This window comes from Crinia signifera, chromosome 5 (genome assembly GCF_055691185.1).
Source record: "Crinia signifera chromosome 5, ASM5569118v1, whole genome shotgun sequence".
NCBI classification, from domain to species: Eukaryota; Metazoa; Chordata; class Amphibia; order Anura; family Myobatrachidae; genus Crinia; species Crinia signifera.
In genome coordinates, this window is record NC_139221.1 from 51532132 (window position 1) to 51552698 (window position 20567).

At 44.7% G+C, this 20567-nt stretch overlaps 1 protein-coding gene across 1 annotated transcript; it reads right to left on the reverse strand.

Moving 5' to 3' along the window:
- Positions 1-3938: 3938 nt before the first annotated feature.
- Positions 3939-18136, reverse strand: VCPIP1 (valosin containing protein interacting protein 1). Its single transcript, XM_083187203.1, has 3 exons — positions 15309-18136; positions 6024-6110; positions 3939-4898 (listed from the first exon to the last, which is right to left on the reverse strand). Exons 1-3 carry the CDS (start codon positions 17938-17940, stop codon positions 4078-4080), a joined length of 3540 nt encoding a protein of 1179 aa, XP_083043329.1. The 5' UTR covers positions 17941-18136; the 3' UTR covers positions 3939-4077.
- Positions 18137-20567: the final 2431 nt, after the last annotated feature.

Here is a 20567-nt window from a genome sequence, read left to right on the forward strand (position 1 = left end):
TTGATTATCTTATTTACGCTGCTTATCTGTTACTCTACAAGGGATTATGGAAATTATTCATGTTTGTAACTAAATCAAAAAGGCAAGCTACTGGACAAAACCATGTTACACTGCAGGTGGGGCAGATGTAACGGGCAGAGAGTTAGATTTAAGTGGGTTATATTTTTTCTGCGGATGGTACATACTCTGCTTTTGTATGTAGCTCACAATACTAGACTGCTTTATTTTACACCGCATTTTAGATTTAAGTTTGAAGATGGCCCTCCCAAATATCACTGCACCTGTTACATCTGCCCCATCTGCAGTGCAGCATGATTTTGACCCATTGCTTGTTTTTTTTTTTTTTGCTTGAGTTAAAAACACGGCTTGGGCCCTATGTGCATCCAGGCAAGGTTCCCAGGTACTTCCTCGTCTTTGCAGCCACCGCTACGCCAGTTACGTTAACCGCAACATAAGGATTTTCGGCAAGGGAAACGTTACAAATCTGCTTTAGAGGCTTTTTTGAGGTAAAAGATGTACCTTAGCAAGCACCATTGTCTCCTCGCGGGCTCGTTTCACTCAACAACTTTACTAAAGGTAACACATGGTGGCTTGGACCCAGGGTGGTGTTCCATAGCGTAAGCGGTGGCCGCAACCGTACAGCAAGTAAGTTCCGTAGCGTAAGCGTTGGCTGCAAAGATGAGGAAGTACTGGTTCCCACAGAGGAAATCATGAGTACAATCTCCAGATAAGACCTACAATTTCTATTGGTACACATGCATGTATATATGCACTAGTGCATTACGCACATATTACTGTATCACAGGTGCCTGGTACTTTCCTCCATTTTTAAGAAATAAATAAATCTGCAAAACTATTCTGTACTTTAAAAAAAACAGATTCCATAGTGAATATAGAAATGTGCTTTGTATGCGCAGTGAACATTTAGCATTATAAAAGTTACCAGTGTAATCCAGTTCAAGCTTTCAGCATCCCTTCCCACACACCATGCAAGTTATGGATACAGACATTTGCTATTTTCATATATAGAATGTCACATTTCTGTATATGGCTCAAAAGATTTGGAGGTAATCTTAAAAATAAGATAGAATGGACAATATAATTGTAAAGATCTAGGAAGACAAATCGAAGTTCCAGCTTGATCTTCTCAACTAAAGCCCACCAGATACCTGGTTGTGGCAGCAGAGAACGGTATAGTACTAGCTCAAGGTGCTAGTATAAGAACTCTAAGGAAGCACTTGAAGATGAGGTGGGAGTACCAAGGGGGATCCTGACAAGGGTGAACCCCTTTTTGGTATATGGAAAGAGTAAAGAAGGGGGTGATTAGAGATAGAACGCATTCAGTGAGATCTCGATGAATGCCAAGTAGTAATGTACATTGTGGCAATTCGGCGTCTCCATACGCCTGCCACTACAATTTCTATTTCTTAAAATGCCACACTCGAGTCTTTGAGCCAGCAGCTCCAGGTAAGTTTGTAGTCAGAATTATACAATAGTTACTGGTGATGTCCATCCCATTCATGCATTATAACCCACTTCATCTTACATGCTAAGATAGATCAGATGCCAAATTAATTAAATAAAAATAAGAAAAAAATTCTGACAACGATCGGTGTAGTTCTAATACTAGGTCATGTTTTTTGTAGGGTTCACAAGCAAAATACTAAACTATTTTTTTTTTTTCCTTTTTTTAAAATCATTGACCAGAAGTGAAGCACTATACAAACATATAAGTAGCATCTGTCAATGATGACATGGTATATAATCAACTATCAGCCTGAAATTCCCTTGTACTATTTACAGACAAAAGCTACTGCAATAAGTACCCACACATTACTTTGGTAAAACCAAGTCAGATTTGCACAGTGTTAAAGGGTAATTCTACCCAAAAGTATTTTTACTAAAATGCAGGAATGCTGCTAAGGGGATACCAATTCTCAGGGGATCTTGCATCTACAAGCGCTGCAATGCTTCTGATCCCAATGAGAAAGAGGCTTTCAAACATTGCTCAACTGTTATTGGCTTACAGATGCACGCAATGTTGTCTGAATGTCTCCTTGTCAAATCGAGGACAGGAAAGCTTTGTAGCACAGTTGAGATCTAAAGAACGTAGTCTGCGTCTTGGAATCCCTGCAGTTTTGCTAGTCATTTAAATACGTAATGTAGCATCTCTCTAAAGAGGAACAATCACTACCATTATCACTAATGACTGACTAACTTTGCTACTAAGAATACAATGCAATTAACTACAAAAAAGGGACAAAAAATCATGTTTAGAATACTGATGTATGGCAAAGTACCCAATGTAGAACACAAATGTTGGCTGCAAACAAAGATCAAATGGGTATAAATTGTGTAGCTTTCAGTTGGTCTATAAGATTGGACAGTGTATGATGAGAATTAGGCAGAATGGGAATCATGGTAAGATTATAGGTTTTCGGTATAAATGGTAGACAATGTCTAGGTCGACCATTAATGGTAGACACCTTGAAACGGTCCACATACCAAATGTTGACATTGACAAAAGGTCAACACAAGCTTATGGTCAACATGCTCAGCACACAATTATATTCCCACTCTATGTCCGCTTGGATAGTTAAGTATGAAAAAGCACCTAAAAAAAAAAAAAGCATGTGGACTATGTCTACGTCGACCACAAACTTGTGTTGACCTTTTGGGTATGTCGAACATTTCAATGCGTCAACCATTAGCGGTTGACCTAGTGACTGCTGCGGCCTAGACATTGTCTACCCAGTGACCGCATACCTAGGTTACAACCCCCACCGAATCAGCTAGAAGAATGGAACCACATATGCAACTTGGTCTATTACGTAGGAGGCCAAAATGACTACATATTGGGTTCTACAGTGATACGGCCAAATAAACGGATCTCACAGTGTGTGTGGCTCAGCATTTAATAAAGCACTTCCTTAAGATAAAGCCATGCTGTTAGTTCCCACAGCCATTGATCTGAATTGGCAGCCTACTACTACTTCACCCCATCTGCTTTATAAACAACAAGCCATATCCTGAATAAAAGATGTCCAGTAAGGTCCTGTATCACCCACTCACCAGCTGTATGTGCCAAGGAACGTTCTAGCTTATGCTACCAGATGTACAAAATATTTTTTAGATAATACTATTTCTAAAGTGTTAATTTTTTTGCATATACCATTCATAAATTCAAACAATAAGTGCAATAAAATAATTTTCCCTGCAAAAAGCAGCAACATAAAAGAGCAGCAAAAAAATAAAAATAAAAGGTCCATAGGCCTTTATTCAAAATTTACTCCGATCAAATCTTTTCTAGACATTACTTTCATTCAATGTTCAGACACCTTCTAAAGCACCAATAGAGCTGAATAGAAAATAGGGGGCAAATGGAGGCACTCTGGATTATCATTCAAGCTTTTAAAAGAGGTGCAACTCAATAGAGTTAAATGTACTATTTTGCGCCTAACTAGTATTGTGGAGCCCAGACACTTACATAGCCAGTTTACGGTAAGGATTTTCAACTTCTATAACTAAATACTGCAACTAAAGTTCTTTGTAAGCAAAGTGTATTTTCTGACAGTAAAACTGTAATTCAAATAGAAATCGAGCTCTGCCGAGACCTGTTTTTTCACAGCTTGGTGGCAGCCTCCAAAAATAATGCAGCCTATCAAACCACTGGGAGCAAGCGCCATTTCTGAGACATGAGGCTCTTTGTGCCCCAGCATATGCCAATAGTTACCAGTACAGATAGGTTTAAGATTCCACCATCACATTCATACTGTGCGTGTAGGCAAATAATCACATTGACATTCTCCTATGCATTGAAGGCAGCAAAATTGTTTTAGAATGTAAAGATCTTCATTAGCAAATTAAATCTGTCATTTAAAAGCTAAAATAACCCTGAAAGCTTTTTGTTTCCCTCACCCAAATTACACACATTTCCATGCAACGAAAAGGAGTTTAATATTCGTTTAAATGTACAAGAATTATGTAAAGGACTATCTCACACCATGGCCCAGCCATCTTATTACATATCAATATATATTTCTGATTTTTTTTTTTTTACTCTGAATCATTCACCAATCAAGAGTGATCCATGGGCTCAGTTATACTGGCTATTTGTGAGTCTTGGCTGTCCATCTCCTCTGCATCGTCTGTAGATCCGGCTGACTGAACTTTGGGCCTCACTGACAATGATGCTGCTATAGAACTTCCTACAGGCCCGGTAGTTGTGTCCCCAGTTACTCTTGAAGGACTGCTCCCAGACTTTGGGGAAAGCCATTCTCCCTTTTTGGGGGAAGTGTCGGACCCTGCTAACTGTTCAGCATTTTGATCTCGTAAGTGTTTATCCATAGAAGCCTGAATGGAAGAAACCATTTCTTGTAATTTTTTCCGCTGGGCCTCAATTAAGTTGGGGTCAAGTTGACGGCTATCTCTCATGGTGATCACACCAGGAGCCACCCTGATAAGCTCACTGTCGCTGGATGTAGACGTAAATGAGGAGGGATCGGAATAGGTTGGCAGGTTACTGAAACTAGTCGTTGTGCTTGGCTTTGACGCGGATCTTGTTCTCTGGTTATGTTCAGGAATGTTGGAGGCTGTTCCTAGTGAGTGCCCTTTGCCTTGAAAGACTGTTACGTTGTGATGTTGTTCAGATTTCTTTTTTACTACTCCGCCACTGCCCAGCTTCATCAGCCCGTGAGAGGGACTTGATTCCCTGCTTCTGGAAGCCGCCTCAGAACGCACTTGGCTTATTGCATCTTTCACCAAGTCTTCAACCTCAGGACCAATGGGAAAATGGCCGGCAGCATCCACACACAGTTCCAGCCGGTCTTCAGCCTCATTGTATACGAAGGTTTTGTTAGGCAGGTAGGGAAATGTGCAATGCTTTCCATCAACCACATCTACAAACAAATACAAAATATCTTATTCAAACGTTATTACAACTTTGTTTTATGCACACTATATAAATTATTTGAGCTTTTAGGGCCTGTTCCGGATGCATCAGTGCATACGCGAGAGAAGCGGCCATCATTTCCTGTATCATAGGATAAGTATACCTATCCTATTACAAAAACGTTTCAGAATCTGACGTCCAGAATGCATACGCAAAACAAAGCATGATAGATCTACAATGCAGTTACTGTGTCCTTTAGAATTTAAGCTCTCTCAGCAAGGTACCTCTCTCCCCTCATGTGCTTAGTACTGTGTACTAAGAGAAGTAACCTCACTTCTGCAGAATGGTCCAAAATAAGCCCTACCCTGAAAATAAGGCCTCGCTAAATACCCATTTTGCCCAGTCCCTGCGCTATACTACAGTGTATATTAGTGTATTATTCTCTCATGCACCCTGTTTTAACCTATTTTTCATTGCTTGTGTTAACTATTTATCTGGATGCTTTGCAACAGGTGTGTGGTAATTGCTCACCTTTAAAAGCATAGTCTGCTGTGAGCAACAGACCAGATAGCATGCCTGGAATCAAACATTAATGTGATAGCTATGTTTATTGCAATAATTTTAAACAATAGTGTTAGTACCTGCAGAAAAGTGGGGTCCCGTGAAGGGGGCTGCAGGCTTAAATGCATTGATCAATTCATGAACTAAATCTCCACTATTTATTATCAGTTAATTTAGTGAGTGCAGAGCCCCTACAATTCTGTTTAAACAATGTGGTCACAAGCTTTAGGGCACATCAAAACTAGGAATGGTGAGTGCCGATTGTTAGTGTATATTATATATTTGCATACATACACACACACACACACTAACCCAGGGGTGGCTATACCGGTCCTCGATATCTACCAACAGTCCACGTTTTCCAAATCACCTACAGTAGCTGGTGCACAGCTGTAGTCATTACTAACTGTCACATTTTCAAACATGCTGCATTCATTCATACTGTAGATCCAGAGGTGGCCTGAGAAACAGGAAATGTTGGTAGATCTTGAGGACAGGTTTGACCACCTCTGCACTAGCCCATCAAAAAATGGGAACAGGTCAAATTTCATATAAGAAGGTTTCACTGTACCCATGTTTTTCTTCATTATATTGTAGAATACGCCTCCTTGCTGGAACAGATGAGGGAGCCCTTTAGCGTATGACCAAACATCTTCCCCTGCAAGAGAAAGACACACAGATAAAGCATAAGTAACACTGTTACGGGCATCGGCCCATACAATACTTTAAAAAGAAAACAACAAACATACATTTAGGGCAGGCTATATAATCCAAACCAACTATATGAGGATCGTGTAATATGGAAGTGCACTTCCACTCATTCCTTCCTGGAGTCAGATCGTAATCTGTAGTCCAGGAATGGACCACTTCATAGTAGACTCTACTGCCCAATTGACTTCAGGTAGAGAAGACGGTTTCAAATGACATGAAGACAGGGCACAGCACTAATCTTGACCAAAGTCTTGAGGTGAAATGTAATGCCCTGAGAATTTAATGCACCTTTAAAAAAAATCCTGCATTGCCAACGAACTCCGAGGGCATTACTTTCTGCCCTTGGGTTTGGAAGCTGAACATCATTTCCTAATCATATCACAGTAGATGTCTTTGTACAGCTTCAGAGTCTCAAAGCCACATTACAAAACCTATTTTTACCCTAGCTTTCCCGGTCAACGCGGCAGCAATAATCAGCAAATCTAATCATGCTGACCCGGGCCTTGAAAGAAGGTGTCTCAGGAAGAAGCTAAAGGGCAAAACATTTGAGAACAAGTAAGGTTAATGACAGAATCAGTGTAACATAGTAATTAAGGCTGAAAAAAGACGCTAGTCCATCGAGTTCAACCTATCTGACTTGTAACTACTGACTTGAGTAAGTCAGTGTGATGCTCCATTATCCTCCTAGCACTCTTCATAAATGGATATCACACAGATGACTAGAACTTACTTTTGAAAGCTTAATAAGTAAATGTAACTTGAGGGCTAAAATTCTGCAGAAGGTCCCACAGCTAAATGAATCCCCCCCCCCCCCAACAGTAAGACAGTGTGGGGTGGAGCGCCCAAAAAACAGCGCTGGGGAGAACACTGCTTATATATTATTTCACCATGTCCTAAGCGACTCCGCTTTCCCCGAATGTTCTTTTTTGTGAGAACGGTATGATGAAACTAAACCACTGCACAAGTCTGCCATGATTCATTTTATTTGCAACAATTGTTTGTTTGTGTGCGACAGTGTATACTACGCGTTAGGGTGCAGCGGCTATGGCGTTTATACGCACTCAGTCTTGTTGTGCTTTGTATACACTGTGAGACTCAGTGGCACACAGATGTACGAGTGTTGCATATACATTAATTAGTGCAGTCTCCCAAAGCAGTTATGTGGTATCACATTGCAACTACGTCGCACATCCACGCAAAATAAACTACACCGTTCAACGCATCTCACTCACGTGTCATACACCGCATGACGTATTGCGGCTGGGTGCATTAAGTCACATGTGTACAGCTCTGAAGAATCAAACTAGCCTGTATAGCAATGACTGTGTAACTATATAAGGGCAAAGCAAAAGGAAACAAATGGTGAGATTTACCTTTTGTTTTTTTGCGATATATACACAGCAGTTTCCAGACTGATGCAGCATTACTTAATATAATAATACTAAAAGGCTGCAGGCGGATAATGCACCTGATAGTGATGGATCACTCTGCACAAAGCTGCACAGTCATCACGTGGACTCTAATGGGTAGAGACAATAAAACACTTTGGGCCAACTGTATTGCTGAATCCTAGATATCTATTCACTGTACAAACAGAATTGAAGTGGCTCAGAACTGGTTTATGCAAGAAATGTATATCTACAATATAGAACTTGCTTATAATATTTATTAACATTTGGGCAGAGAAAACTCCCAGAAGCCACCACTGATTTACAAAACGTAAACATTTTTCTAAACTGAAGTGAGGACAGTGGTGCACAGGTAGTAAGCTGCTGTATCCGTAAACATTTTTCTAAACTGAAGTGAGGACAGTGGTGCACAGGTAGTAAGCTGCTGTATCCATCGGTAACCTCATATTCGCTTCAACTTTCTCAATTCTTTCTGAAGACTTCTAATAGTGGGTACATTCGTGTTCATTCTAGTACCCGCCATCTTTGAAAACCGATGCAGTGCCTCTTCCCTGCCTAGTGCGTCGCTGTCTGCTTCTAGCACAGGTCTGGTTTGCATATCAGTGCTGATATACAGACCACACTGTGCTAGAAGCACTACAGCAGACAGCAACGCCCCAGGCAGGGAAGAGGAATTGCATGGGTTTACAAAGACGGCGGGTGCTAGAATGAACACTAGGTACATTTCGATTCGATTTCTGTTATATACTGAAGTCTTGGCAGGCAAAAGTCTGAAAAGTCTGTTGAATTGTCTGTTATTTTAGACTCGTCTCCACAATGCTGCCATGCATGTGCTGTCTTACTGGGGTGCTGTAATTATTTTTATTGTCTGATGGGTTCCCAGAGCAAAATAGTATGAGGACCCCTGATATAGATCAACAAATGTGTCCCACAGTGAAGATTCCAAAAAGCCAATTGAGCATGCTATGCCAGCCCCCATACTAACGCACTCCACCCCAAATGTTCCTAGTGTTCATTCTAGCACCCTCTATCTTTGAAAACCCATGCAGTTCCTCTTCCCTGCCTGGGGTGTCACTGTCTGCTGTAGTGCTTCTAGCAGTGTGGTCTGTATATCAGCACTAGGGTGGCCAATCCCAGGATCTGGATCGGCGGAATCCCGGGATTTGGCCCCCAAAACGCTGGGATTTCAATCCCAGGATTTCGGGATTAGACTGCGCATGCGCGCAGTCTAATGCCGGGCAGCATCTGAGCATCGCTCAGACACTGCCCGACTTCTCCCGGCAGCACTGCGCAGCGTGACGAGGTCAGAGGTCACGCTGCGCAGGCAGAGTTCGCGCCCGGCAGTGTGATGCCACGCCGCCCAACAAGCCCACCCAGCCAGCGCGAAGCCAGCCAGAAGCCAGCCAGCAGCATGGACGACCCGTCCCCCCACCCAGCAACCGGGCTCCTGGCAACCCTGCTGCACCCTCAAATGTAAGTAAGTAGGGTTTTTTATTAGGAAAGCCAATCCTGGGATCCCGGGATTGAGCATTTTTCAATCCTGGGATCCCGGGATTGAGCATTTTTCAATCCCAAATCCCGGGATTGAAAAAATGCCCCGGGATTGGCTTCCCTAATCAGCACTGATATGCAAACCAAACCTGTGCTAGAAACCCCACAGCAGACAGCGACACCCCAGGCAGGGAAGAGGAACAGCATGGGTTTTCTAAGATAGCGGGTGCTAAATCAACACTATGTCCCCCCATTAGGCACTTGCCTCACAAGCCTAATAAAAAATCCACAACTGCCACCATGCCAACTTTTATCAACTACAAAATTCCCTGTGGAAACATCAACCTGTCCTGTGTTACAGATATATTTTGAATAGGGGTTATTACTGCTCTTGCACAATAAAGCATGCAAAACTAGTATCGCATCAATAGTGTGACTGGTTTACATGTTCTCTTCATGTCCAAAGAAAGTAAGCTTTACTGGAACAATCAAAGAAAAAGTCCACAGCGCTTAACTGAGTGGCTGCTGACACACACTTAAATGTTTGTGTGTCTGCAGCCACTGAGATGAAGGTATGCCAGCCTCCAATTTAACAAATACACAACACTAGATCCAGTGACGCTTAAGACACAAAGCAACAATGTCTATTTAAACACATTTATAAATCAATAAAAATACACATATAAACATTAATAAATAAACATAAAAATAACCCCCACAACCACCACAAACCCCACCAAAGAATAACTCCTGGTTGACAAAGCTGCCTTGAGCACGGCGAAACACGTTCCAACAGAACCTCCTCATCCTCGTTATTGACCGGCAAACCCCCTGTGACTTTGGTTCATTTTTATGTTGAGTTATTATTTTTCTATATATTTGTGTATTTTTATTGATTAATAAATAATGTGTTTTTATTTAAAATAGGCATTGTTGCTTTGTGTCTTAAGCGCCATTGTGGCGGTACACCTGTCAAACCGTAACGCAGGTGTCCTAGGGCGAGCTCAGGGAGGACAGAAACCTCCTGTTGAGCAGGGCAAACTACTGAAACAATAGCTGATGGAATAAGGGCTAAATACTGGCTTTTATGAAAAAAGAGGAGTAATACATTGCAACTATATAAAAGTTATTAAGAATAAATAATCTATGTTCTTCTAAACTACAAACAAGGGGCGCTATTCAATTGTTCTTTTTTAACACGATGAATGTGCACCGCAATCCACTTTATGTGGCAAAACCCATCTAATATTCTGGGCACAACATGAAAAGTTCTGTTAAGGTGCCCACACAGATCACATTTCTGCTCTCAAGCATTTTCGCGCCTGAATAGAGTAACAATTGAATTACTCCGTTGGGTGTCTAGCAGGGACAGCTACTGCTGCACACAACTGAATTCCTCCCAGAAAGTATAAAATGTTTAAAACTAAAGGCCTAGACCCATGTCGACCTAATGGTGTCGACCTAATGACTGTCGACCATAATGCTGAAGACCAAATTATCCCAAACCCGGCTGGCCATACACTGCGAGAGATCGCAGTAGTGTATGGCCAGCTTAAACATACAAAGTAAGCATATCTGGCATTGTTGTACTAAGAAAAAGTAGAATATACTGTGGGGGATTATAACACTATTTAGAAAAAAATTCATGGTGATTGTTTTTAATGAGTGCACTAGAGAGTGCCAAGAAACAGCAAGGCTCTGACATGGCAGCCCTCCTTCCTGCTCCCGGCAGCTAGACCAGGGAAAGGTGCTCTGCAGAAAGAAAAGTGGCTCTGGACAGACGTTACTATGTACAGCAAGTAAGAATTGAAGCCGGCTCACACTAGGTTTCATTTCGCTCTTGTATCTTTGGAACATGGGGGAGCTGGGATTTGCAGGTGGACGGCAGCAATGAAGAGTCAGAATATACTAGCTTTACTATTTACTAAATAAGGGATAACTAGGGTACTCTCCTTGGTATTATAGAGGGATAAGAGACACAACCTTTTGCAATTCAAAACTGAATTAAAAAAAATCTCCCTGCAATCGCCAAAAATATCACAAACAATGGGTATATGAAGGTTTTTGTCAAGCTATGAAGTGCAATATCCTACTCTGATCATTGCCCCTGGGACATCATGCACTTGTAAGCACCAATATTATTTTTGTGCAGGTGGTGTAGGATCACTCCTGTCATGCAAATAACAATCGCGGCCCAGCTCCGCCCCCCTTCGCATACATAATTATCGCATATGTTCTAACATATGCGATAATTATGGCAAAGGACAGCTCTTGCATTAAGAGCTGTCCTTTGCGGTGAGAGTCGCAGGGTCCCAACGGGTCCCGGAGGCTCCCCCTCCCTCCCTTACCCGGCACTGCTGCTGCTGCACCAGGCTCTCCTCCTCCCTGCACCCGGAAAAGGATCATAGTGCAGGGAGGAGGTCACAGGTCCGGGCAGCACAGGTCTGTGCTGCCCGGACACAGGTGAGGAAGGGGGGGGTCGGTGCGGGGCAGAGGGGGGTTGCGGTAGAAGCGGGGATAGTGCATCACAAAATGCGGTAAAAACCAAGATTACTGCATTTTCAGTTTACAGAATCTCCCCGAGAGTCATAACAGGATGCGGTTAACATCCAATTGGATGGTATGTCTGCAGTCAGAATACCAATGCTCCAATCCCAACTAGCCGCCAGAAGACCAGCGCCAGATTCCCAATATCAGTTAGGATTCTGATGCCAGAATCCCGTTTGTATGTATGGAGGGCGGGCTACCGTTAGCCAAATAAGTTGGGGGTAGGGGGTATTAGGATGCAGGTTAGGAGGGTGGTTAGGCTGCAGGGTAGGAAAGCAGAACTAGCGTGGAGGGTGTTAGGGTTAGGGAAGGGCAAGGTAAGTATACATACTGGACCCATGTCAGGATTCCCCTGCATCCCGACTTCCAGTCAACCATATGTATTCCATCATAACATATTGTAAATAAACTCCAACCAGGAAACATAAATACAGGTCTCCATGCCACCACAGTAAAACTGCACAATTCTTAAGATGCCCACACGCTACAGCGTTTTTTTGGACCAATCGGACAATTTTCAACCGATTTTACCGCAAATCTTTTGCAATCGTGTACAATCACGATCCGATGCACGCTCCAGTGGATCTTTAGCTGCATCTTCTGATTTTCCCTTCTGGGGAGATCAGAAAATGCAGCTAAAGATCTTTGGGATTTAGGTGCTCGGGAGCTGAGGTGTTCAGGCAGGCTTGGGCACTCGAGTATATGGGAGTTGGGGCGCTCTGGCGATTTCAGGTGCATTCAGGCAGTTGGGTATTAGGGAGTTGGGACGCTCAGGTGTTCAGGTATGTGGGAGTTGGATTGTGCTAGGGTGTTCGGGCATCCAGACAATCAGCAGGGGGGAGTGCAGCCGACAGCATGAGAGACGTGTGTGTGCGGGGAAGCACAAAAATCTTCCAACGGCATACCACTAAATTCATATTTTTCTGAAATCTTAAAATAAATCTTTGTCAAAATGTACTTTTTTGCACAAAATCTTTCCTCTAGGACTGACGTGGAGTTCAAGGGAAATGTTAAGATCACAAATCTTTATAGTGCATGGGCACCTTTAGAAAGCAATTTAATTGCTAAGTAATGCAAAAAGTATGGCGTTTTCCTTATTAAACCCAGTACTCCAGAAGAGTTTACCAAATTTACCACAAATGATGCATTTGGACACAACAAGTGGGATAAGTAATGGGCACCCCAAAAAAAATTCAAAAGCTCCATCGGGCAGCCATTACTTACCGATGCTCAATAAATAATAAAATTACCACCTCAGAGAGCGTCGAACTGGAAACAAATAGTGTAGGCAATAGCATTCAGAGATCATTTCACATCTGTTCCACAAAATAAATGCCTTGTTCTGTATTTTGGACACATTTAGACATAAGTGTGTAATAGTGAAAGTGGAAATCATTGCATTGCTGGGACTTTGCACCCAATGTAAACTCTAACACCGCTTAGTTAGACATCTGCAAACTTTGTTCTTCTCTATTATGCAGATGTTAAATAATTATTCTTATTCTAAAAGATTCCTAATCCTTGGCTAAGTATAATAACTTGAGAGAAGCCAGAAGTGCTGAATTTTGTGCGAGTCTGTACAAAATTTTCAAAGCTGAAATCATTTACACAGAATGACCAGGTTGGTTTTGCCATGTAAAAGAACTGCCGCTCTAAAAATGTGTCCCACTTCCTGTAGGCTGTGGCATTTAGCCCTTAAGGTCGCCACCCACTAGTGCGATATGGCCACTTTTTATTCCATTCCAGATGAAAATTGACACATCGCATGTGATTTTCATGCGATGTGAGGCGCGTTACCATGCACCTCGCATCGCAGTCGTAGATCCTACGGGCTGCCATGAATATTCATGGCAGCCCTTGCTAGGCTCACAGAAGAAACTGTATGCAAAACGACCACAAACAATGTCTCATATGCGATCCTGCTGCCCAAAGCTGCCGGGTGAGTTGGCAGAGGTACTGCATGCGAGGTACCACATGCGATCCCTCGCCCTGGTAGATGGGGGTGTTTAGTGATCACCTTAAAGTGATGTTACAACGACTTAAACAACTAGACAAATTAACTTTTGACTGGTGACCCTTTATACCAGGGCTGGGCAACACCGGCCCTCCAGATGTTAATAAACTACACATCCCAGGATGCTTTGCATTAGTTTTGCTATGTGGCCATGTTGAAACTGATGCAAGGCATGCTGGTATGTGTAGTTCATCAACATCTGGAGGGCCGGTGTTGCCCAGCCCTGCTTTATACCATAACCAATTATAAGAAATGCTAATTACCGAAATTATGGTATTTGTGCGCCATATATGTGAAGTCACTGTGGGATCTTTATGTTGTACCATAGGTATTCCCAGCCTCAGTCCTTAATGCACGCAAAGGCAGATATCTTTCTAGACACATGTTTTGCATACACGTTTCTGATCAGTTATGACGGAACGAACCGGCGGTGATTGACAGTGCAACTTGGAGTGAGCAGGTAAATGCTCAGTCTGTTTTGAAAACAGGCTGGGCATTTTCCATGCGCCCGCCAAGTTGCGCTGTCAATCACCGCCGGCTCGTGCAGCTGGTATATGCACATTTGACAGATCACTATATAGACAGCATGATGCACAGATATACCTTTAGATATGATCGACCATCGGCTGTGCTGCACAACCAATACGATATGTCTAAACGACAGCGTTCACAGAAATATCGCTCGTACAATTTGGGCGGTGGACCAGAGATTTATGGGAAGTTCAATTATGACCTCAGTTATTTTTAATTTAACCATCTGAGATGAATCTGGATATCACTAAAACCTGCACTGTTATAGCACCAAGAGGACCTGCACTGTTATAGCACCAAGAGGACCTGCACTGTTATAGCACCAATAATGCACGGAAGTTGGAACGGGTCCTGGCAGATTCTGCTCACAGTCTACGGAGGTTCAAGCCAAATCCACTTAAGGTCACACATCAGCAAGGTGCAATCTGCAGACCTACTGGAAACGTTGACAGGATGTGCCGGGCACCGGATATCGACAATCATCGATCCATTGGCAGATATGAGGGAAATGAAGCATGTTGAAAATGTCCCATTTCTGCGATCCAATCCAGGATTGGGTTTTTCAAACATGTTTAATATCTCCAAGCCCCTGATGCTAGACAGGAAATCAGGTATTTTCCCAATATACCGTAGATGTATGGGCACCTTCAACGCAATAGGCAGAGAAGTGTGCAAGGCAAACTAACAAAAGCAACTCGCAGCTAATTGAATCAAACCGTAGTGTTCATTCTAGTACCCGCCATCTTTGAAAACCCATGCAGTTCCTGTTCCCTGCCTGGGGTGTCGCTGTCTGCTGTGGTGTTTCTAGCACAGGTCTGGTTTGCATATCCATGCTAATGTACAGACCACACTTTGCTAGAAGCATTACAGCAGACAGCGACACCCCAGGCAGGGAAGAGCAACTGCATGTGTTTTTAAAGATGGCGGGTGCTAGAATGAACACTAAAACCATAAAACTAAAGCAAGAGTAAGCAATATGTGTACGTTCCGCTGTTATCAGTGTTCCGTGATAGAGGTGAACTTTACATCTTAAGCACAGTTATCTATACCAGTTGCTTCCTGGAGATACACAGTAGACAGCATATATATTGAAATGTAAATACTTTTCTTAAACTCAAGAAAACATTAAGCATATTAGAACTTATTTTCTTACCCATAAGAGTTGCCAGTAAACACAAGGAGTACATTTCCTTATCAATCTGGTCTTGGAGCTCCTTGGAAACAGCATTTGCAGACTCTGAGGAATCGCCAGCTGTGATAGCGAAGGCAGAGTGAGAAGAAGGTTGCTGGACGGGTTTATCTTTGGCCTTCAAGATCTCCACAGTCACACGGTCACCATGTTGTAGTGGTACAGGCTCATTTTCCATGCCAGGTTTTGGCGGCTGAAGCTCTTTTGGCGGGAAACCATAACGAATGGACTGTAAGTAAGGAGGGATGTCTAACTCTTTGGCTATCCCTTCCTGAAGCTCAGAAAACGTGGTCGAGAATTTTAATGTGAGCATGGCCTGGCGTCCATCATTAGTCGTTATACGGATTTTCTTCTCTTTAGAAGATGTTGGGGAATAAGGCGTTCTTGTGGGAGTTGAAGAGCCAGACGATGGACTATCTCTGACAGTGCCAGGGGAGGACGCTCTTGCTTGCCCTTTCTGTTCTTGTTTTATCTGATCTGATTTGCGTTTTTGCATGAGAGAGGCTTGTTCCGCTATGTTCTGCTGGAGCTTCCTTTCTGTTTTGCTCATGTTTAATTCCTCTTTGTGTAAAGTCTTAGCCTTCTGGCCCGTGAGAATGATTTTTGTTGGGAGGTTTGAGTCAGAGTCCTGCTCCAGTTTAATATCTTCCATTCGTTGTACATGGGCTCCATCAATGGCTACGGGAGTATAGTCATCTGGATTCTTTTTGGCAGTCTGATGTAATATCGTGTTAACTACTTTCTGTATAAGAATCTCGCTACCAAACTCTCCGGGGAAATGCTTAGTGACTAGTTTCATCGCTACATCATACACATTGCTATTCAGGCTGACATCACTTTCATACTGGAACCAATATACACTTTCTCTCACTACTCTTCCTGCCCATTCCAGTGTTATAGGAAATGCTTCAGGCAAATTATCATACTCCTTACCATCCCAGTAATGTTTAAAACCACAACCACATTTGCCACCATAGGACCTGGTGTTCGTTCTGTCACCGTCCAAGTACACAATGGACGAATCGCTTCTCACTCTGCGTACAGAGTTTCCACGGCACCAATTGCAACCGGTTAAATTGCTCAGATTAAAGTCAGGTATCAAAATGTCGTTCACTGCATCATATGAGCACACAATGTTATTTAGGGGAAAACTGTAATTCTTATCTGGTTTCAGCTGACCGTGGGTTGTTTTTGCTAGGTTATACAACTTACCGCCTGGGGCTAACCACTCTGGAGGGACCAGAAGTTCTGACAGGGCCCCACATATGAGGCATTTGTAAAGGCGGTTTTCCAATACAGCTTTCTTGGCTGCAGCGGTCACTTCTTCAGGTTGAATGCCAATGACGCCAGTTCTCCTATAAAAATATTGATGTACATCTGCCACCAAACTAGGGTGGATGCCGTGCTTGGTCATGAACACCTCCTCCATTGCAGCAACCAACCGCAACAGATACTTGTCTTGTAAACTTCTGTCTCCCCCAATAACGCAACTTCCATCTTCCTCCAACTTTATGTATTTCCGTATCAAGTCTTGCGGAACCCCCCACGCCTTGGGAAGCAATTTCAAAGGAAGTTTTGGCAATGAACTGCCTTTGATACCAACCAAGGGGATGTAATGGTTGCGTCCTGAGCTACTCCAGGCAATACATATTGGCTTGTGGAGCTGTCCGTCTTTGCCCATACAACTCTCTGCCGGTATCAACCCAGGTAGGAAAGTAGCTGAATAGTCCCCAGAACTCCTCATGCCACTCAAGGAATCGAGCAATATGATAGGACGGTGAAGAACATTAGCCAGCCCAAATATGTGAATATTTCGTAGACCTAGGGGAACGCCTTCTGGCGGCACAAAGCACGGATCGCACTCATTGATGATGTCCTCCCATTCTGCCACATCAATAAAATCATGGAAGAGGGCCTTGTACGTATCCAGGTTCTCTTTCAGGTGCTTTTTTAGGTTCTCCCGTAAAGCATGCCAGAAGAGTTCCCTGCCAACCAGTGACCGCGATACAGCATGCACCAAGCAGTGCCCGTCACCATCCACATGCACAGGTATAAAGCACTCCTGGTTGCCGTTGGCCTTCTTAATGTCCTCCAAAGTGTCATGCAGGTAAAGCAGGCTACCAGAGCGGTCCTTGCCATAGCCCACCGTGTCTACATGCTCAGGCTCTATGAGGAAAGCCCTGTCCCCCAGAAGGGAGCAGTCAAACACATCCCCCTGGTTCATCTCCCTAAGCAGCTTGGCCTTGCCAGTCTGCTTGTCCATACCATAGCGGGCCAGGATGGGCGAGAGCAGCTTGCAGTGGTAGTTGGAAAGCCCCATCACCTTCACCATGTCCGCGTTTCTCCTGGGCGGCCCGGCCACGCCGAGCAGGGCGTTCCTCAGCAGGTTGTGGAGTACCACGTCTGGCTCGATCACCTCCTCCACCTCCAGCAACTTGGCCTGCTCATGCCTCTGGCCGCAGTCCGTGCACTCGATGCTGGCCGAGCCCTGGGCCGGGAAGAACAGGCGGGCCCGGCACTTGGGGTCCGGGCAGGTCCCGGAGAAGATGCGCCGATCCCTCCTCTTCTGCTGCATCTGAGACGGGGACTGAGACATGGCTGCGGGCACGGTCACCGCTGTCTCATCCTCCGGCAACTCCCCCTCTTCCTCCGCCGCGATCACAACAACGGCAAACCGGTCTCCTCCAATGCGGAAGCACTGCCCCTCCGCCGCTCGCTCGCCGCCAGCCGCAGCTCCGCCCCTTCTCTGGGACAGTCGTTGACAGACGTAACGGCCCCTTTCCACGCGGCCACGCCTATTTCTGCCGCTGTGGACCGTGGACGTCGTAGTCCTGAAAGCTTGCAAGGCAATAGAGCGGGAGGCCTTTCCAAACTACAACGTCCGTGATGCATTGCAAAGAACACCCGGAAGTCGCGGCGAGGTCTATAGTTCTCCCTAGCAATGTGGAGTAGCTCCCTGGATGTTTATGACAGCTGGAGGGAGGGGCTAGAGAGTTACCATTGGGCCAGGGAGATCAGATGTAACGGACCTTACAAAGAGGGCAAGTGAAGAAGTTGCCCTTAGCAACCAATCGGCTTTTACCTATCGTTTTATAGAACATATTAGATACATGATAGAATCTGGTTGGTGTGAGGAACTCCTCTACCTGTCCTCTGTATAAGGTCTGATACAGCTCCATATGTCACCTACATGAGCTTTATGTGAGATGGGGGTCTACTCCTAAAGCTTAGAAAACCCTGTTTTGTGGAAAACAGGGCTTTTCTCTGCTTTAAGTTATATACAGAGTGGGTCACCATGTTCCTGACTTCTCCTGCTTTGTGGCTGAATCGCACCATTGTACGTTTGTGTGGTACGTTATAGTATTCTGATCCGCTTTGGAACAATGGGCCTAGTTCAGCATATGAAGGAGTAATGAAAAAGAAGGGAGCAATTTGATTCATGGGGCGATTCAGACATACACAGTGCGGGCCGAATTCGCTACCCCGTCCGATGTTAGGGGTATGCGTACACACGAGAATATGCACATGTACAAACCCACGGAGTGAACGCCTTCGTCGAGTTTCAGACTCGCTGAGACGTTCGCTCCAGGATAGGTAAGCAGGGGGGGACACAAGGGACCCTATTTGTGGGCACGCCCAAAGAAAGGCCGGGAATACCCCTGCGATTACAGGCGTGTCAATGTCTGATTTATACTCCTTTTACACCAGAGGTTGGACCCGGGATATTGCCGCTCCAGTCCGGGGCAGGGCATGGTGTAAATGGGCTGAAAAAAAATAACACGGGTACTGTTCCCCGGGAATCTGACCCGGCAAATGTTCAGGGTAGGACGCGGGGCTTATCCGGGGCTCAGGGTGGTGTAAATGGTCATTATCCGGGTTATTTGGTGGGTAGAGGGGCGCGAAGAGCTGATTGGTGCTTCTGCGGCTCTGGCAGATGATGTCATCTGCTGGAGACCCGCACAGGGCGCATGTAGCAGCGCAGCAGCAGCAGCGTTACAAATATTGGTGTCGAGATCTAGACCTCTCAGCCAAGAATTGTGCTCTCCTCCTCCAAGTGTGAAGCAAGTAGCACAGGGTGAGAAGCTGCTTCAAACTCTCAATTGCTGAAAAGTACAGCACAAACTGCAACACAGCTACTCTGTCTGCCATCTTTGCTGCAATGCTGGGAGCAGAACCCACTCCCTCCCTTTTCCCTTTCTTGTGACCTCATCTCAAACAGCCCAAAGGTCCATTTTTAATGACACCAGCAAGGAACGACAGGGCTGATCCGTTTTCAGTGTGAAAGGGCCTTACCCGCGAATAACCCGGATTGAACTGCAGTGTAAATGGGGTCTGAGGCAGGGCATGCCCTGGCAATTTCCCGTGTTCGATTTCCCGGGTCCTACCCGGTATTCTGGTGTAAAAGTGGTATTAGGTGGATGGCTGGCGTCTCATGACATCAGCGCCCGCCCGAATTCGGCCATCTCCAGACAGAATGAAAGTCATTCTAGACTAAATTTTATTAGCGAAGGAAAAAAAAAATTAGATGGTGAGGGACCATCGAATGATTTTTCTTCCGTGCGGCTGCATGTGAGAGGATGTGTATGCAAACACATCAGTTTGCATGCTAGTGAGGGGATTTGGGCAGAGAAGGGGGTGGGGCAGCAAATATGCGCTGCCTAGTGAACGGGTCTGAATTAGGCCTCAAGTTTCCATACAATGATGACAAATGCAGTTATTTGCACACAGGGAAAAATATGTTCTGCTTTTGCACTTAGTGAACACATCCTGGTCAGCCATGGTTTTACACTGACATATAGAATCAATCCAATAATCTTCCCGACGCTAAAACATTTTAAAGTTGTCCCACCTATAGTGCAACACAGATGCCTGTAGTCAGGGCCACTGGAGGGTGGCAGTTCGCCCCCCCCCCCCCCCCCCCCGTGCAAAGGGGGTACCTGCTGCGCCATCTGGGGAGCGGGTAGGGGGGTCCATGCTGGCGTCTGACAGGAGCCTGCAGTGGTGTCCTTGCCACGCGGGTACCTGTGGCGCTGTGTATAATGCTGGCGGCGGTGGGGGGACCCTGCAGTGAATAAGAAATAACTAGCGCTATCCGCCAGGCTATGCGGCGGCGCGGGAAGCGCTGCCGGGTTTGAAAACACTGGCCGCATGCTGATTGGCTGAGATTCAGCCAATCAGCGTGCGGCCAGTGTTTTCAAAACAGAAGCGCTTCCCGCGCCGCCG